Source organism: Nematolebias whitei, chromosome 15, assembly GCF_014905685.2.
Source record: "Nematolebias whitei isolate Nwh7 chromosome 15, NemWhi1, whole genome shotgun sequence".
Classification (NCBI taxonomy): Eukaryota; Metazoa; Chordata; class Actinopteri; order Cyprinodontiformes; family Rivulidae; genus Nematolebias; species Nematolebias whitei.
The window spans coordinates 19,903,415-19,906,910 of record NC_056512.1 but is presented as its reverse complement, the minus strand read 5'-3'; the positions used below and the strand labels follow the sequence as shown (position 1 = coordinate 19,906,910).

The window sequence follows — 3,496 nt, the reverse complement described above, 5'->3', positions numbered from 1 at the left end:
AGGTAACTGGAAACTAAAAGTAAGGAAAGGCTAACTTTAACATAAATGAAACAAAAAGATAGCTGAGAGTTGCAAATACCTTGTAAAAAGCCAAAAGGTACACAAATGCAACTAAATTAAGCAAAAGTCCAGCTAAAAGTTGCATACAGCTGGCTAGAAGCTAAATAATGCTAAAAGTTAACTAAAATTATTTTAAGGCTAACTAAAAACTAGATGTAGCCAAAATTATAGTTAGAAGCAAAACATAGTTTAAGGCTAGCTAGAAGCTAAACATGGCTTAAGGCTAGCTAGAAGCTAAACATGGCTTAAGGCTAGCTGGAAGCTAAACATGGCTTAAGGCTAGCGGGAAGCTAAACATGGCTTAAGGCTAGCTGGAAGCTAAACATGGCTTAAGGCTAGCGGGAAGCTAAACTTAACTTAAGGCTAGCGGGAAGCTAAACTTAACTTAAGGCTAGCGGGAAGCTAAACTTAGCTTAAGGCTAGCGGGAAGCTAAACTTAGCTTAAGGCTAGCGGGAAGCTAAACATAGCTTAAGGCTAGCGGGAAGCTAAACATAGCTTAAGGCTAGCGGGAAGCTAAACTTAGCTTAAGGCTAGCGGGAAGCTAAACTTAGCTTAAGGCTAGCTGGAAGCTAAAGCAAAAGTTAGCTAAAGTTTGATCAGGCTAAAAGCTTGATGTAGTAAAAGGCTAGCTAGAAGCTAAATGTAGCATAAGAAGATTATAATAAAGCAGGTATGCTGGAGCAGACTTCAAAGACAAGATTTTCTAAGGAATTAAGATTTTTTTTTAAGTATTTATGTGGATAAAATATTTTTAAAGTAAAGTTAGTAAACCAAACGTCTCAGGACGCACTTCCTGAATGATCTGACGTTTGTTATATTCAACTTTTTTTCCAGTTCAACCTTTATTTCAACAGGTTAGTCTCATTGAGCCACGAGGACTCGTTTACAAGAGAGACCTGTTTGTGAACATGTAACATACGAACATGTTTTGATGTATGAACAGCTGAAATGGCACAAAGAGTTGAGTTATTAAAAAAAAAAAGCTTACAGTAAATTAAAAATCTGTGTAATGCTGACTCGGCTTGTACACAAACACCAATGAGAAGTCGTTTATCTGCTTGTGTGAGATCTTGTAGTTTACTATGAGTGTTGGTCTTTTTCTCCACACCGTGACCCATTGCTGTTTTTATTCCAGGGATGAGCTGAAGCGACATTACACCCTGGGGGAGTACTGGGTGGAGGTGGAGTTGGAGGACCTGGCCAGCTTCGATGAAGATTTGTCCGACTGTCTTTACAAACTGCCTACTGACAACCTGCCGCTGGTGAGCCTCCCATTTGTTGAGTCATTGTTCGTTCAGCATTCGCTCCTTTCCTCTTAATTTATTTGTTTGTTTTAAAATAAAGCTGGAAGAAGCTGCTAAAGAGGTGGCCGACGAGGTGACTCGTCCTCGACCTGTCGGGGAGGAGACTGTGCAGGACATCCAGGTCATGCTGAAGAGCGACGCTCACCATGCTTCCATTCGCAGCCTCAAGGTGCCTCTTTTGGTTTTTATCGCCCGCAAAAAGTCTAAAGGAAAATACCGTTGTTTGTGTAGACATGTTTGTAAATTACGTCATGAACCACGGAACAAATGTTAACGAAACTCGCTGTAAGTTATGGGTCAGCATCTATAAGCGACTGATTTTGGAAGCCGTCTCAATTCAAGATGGCTGCCATAAATAAACATTAGCCAACACAATAAACGCTGCGCCTCGGTCAGTTTTCTAGATGCTTTTTAATGAAGTAGCTCAGATTCATCCTCGACACATGCTCTGAGCACTCAAGATCTTTTCTGTCACATCAACGGACGACCAAAAACGGCTAGGACTTCATCATTTCTCATCTAATTTTCCTCTCGTGCAGTCGGAGCAGGTGTCCCGTCTGGTGAAGGTGCACGGCATCATCATCTCGGCCACGGGGGTCAAGGCGAAGGCCACCAAGGTGTGTCTGCAGTGTCGCGGCTGCCGCGCCGTCATCAACAACATCCCCCTGCCCCCGGGCCTGCAGGGTTACGCTCTGCCCCGCAAGTGCAACAGGTGGGCGTGACCGGAAGGACGGTTTGTTTCAGCACCGAGCCGCGTGAACTCTAACGAGCTGTCCTCCCTCAGCGAGAATGCCGTGAGGGTGAAGTGCCCCGTGGACCCGTACTTCATCATCCCGGACCGCTGCGTTTGCGTCGACTTCCAGACGCTCCGTCTGCAGGAGTCTCCGGACGCTGTGCCTCACGGAGAGATGCCCCGCCACCTGCAGCTTTACTGCGACAGGTAGAGGAGTCGTCTCTGATGGAGACGCTCAGTCCAGGGCGGGCGGTGTGAACTGATCTCCTCTTCTTCCAGGTACCTGTGCGACCGTGTTGTCCCCGGCAACAGGGTGACCATCATGGGCATCTACTCGATCAAGAAAGTGGCTGCTGCCAAGGCCAAAGGCAGAGAGAAAGGTGTCGGCGTCGGGATCCGGGTGTCCTACCTGCGAGTGGTCGGCATCCAGGTGGACACAGAGGGAGCAGGTGGGTTTCGACTTGCGTTTGTTTGTTTGTTTGTTTGTTTGTTTGCCTTTAGAATGCAGCTTCAGTCCGTGCTCTGTCCCCTGCAGGCCGCGGTGCCACTGGGTCGGTGTCTCCACAGGAAGAAGAGGAGCTGAGAGCTCTCGCCGCTTCGCCGAACGTCTACGAGTCTCTGGCGCGCTCCATCGCTCCGTCCATCTACGGCAGCGACGACCTGAAGAAGGCCATCACCTGTTTGCTGTTCGGAGGCTCGAGGAAGAGGTGCGGCTGCCTTTCAGATCTGCTCGTTTGTGAAGGTGTCGGAACACGACGGCCAGAAAAATGGAAAGTCTGGTGTGTTTGGACGGGCTCTCAGGAGAAAGAAAAGAACGTGGCAGCACGGCTCACTGACCCAGAAGACAGACGAGACCAAAGTAGAGAAGTTTACCCATAATGCACAGCAACTAAACGTAGCATATCAGCACAAACCCCATATCAGCCGTCAACACGGTGGTGGAGGTGTAACGATTTGGTCACCCTGCAGAATCGATCCTGAGCTCGTCTGTAACCGAGGCGTCCTCTCGTTCAAGCGGCGTTTGTTTCTGTGTCTTCAGGCTGCCCGACGGCCTCACTCGCAGGGGCGACATCAACCTGCTGATGCTCGGAGACCCCGGAACAGCCAAGTCTCAGCTTCTCAAGTTCGTGGAGAGATGCTCGCCCATCGGGGTAATTTCTCACCCTCCGGGGCGGATCTGTAATCCGCGGAGTGAAGTGCTGTGATGCTCAGCCGTGTCTCTGTGGCCCGCAGGTTTATACGTCGGGTAAAGGCAGCAGCGCAGCGGGGCTCACCGCCTCGGTGCTGAGGGACCCCACCACCCGTGGGTTCATCATGGAGGGCGGGGCCATGGTGCTGGCTGACGGGGGAGTGGTCTGCATCGACGAGTTCGACAAGGTGCGATTCAGTCCTGGGTAG

At 49.2% G+C, this 3,496-nt stretch overlaps 1 protein-coding gene across 1 annotated transcript in view; it reads left to right on the top strand.

The window, feature by feature from the left end:
• The window catches only part of LOC119421076 (DNA replication licensing factor mcm5-like), a 5,860-nt gene extending 2,364 nt beyond the window's left edge, over nt 1-3,496 (top strand). Inside the window, exons 2-9 of the mRNA XM_037688478.1 lie at nt 1,197-1,323; nt 1,406-1,534; nt 1,905-2,077; nt 2,150-2,305; nt 2,378-2,547; nt 2,634-2,805; nt 3,138-3,249; nt 3,332-3,496. Of these exons, the coding sequence (XP_037544406.1) occupies nt 1,197-1,323; nt 1,406-1,534; nt 1,905-2,077; nt 2,150-2,305; nt 2,378-2,547; nt 2,634-2,805; nt 3,138-3,249; nt 3,332-3,496 (1,204 nt within the window). The remainder of the gene's footprint in view (nt 1-1,196; nt 1,324-1,405; nt 1,535-1,904; nt 2,078-2,149; nt 2,306-2,377; nt 2,548-2,633; nt 2,806-3,137; nt 3,250-3,331) is intronic.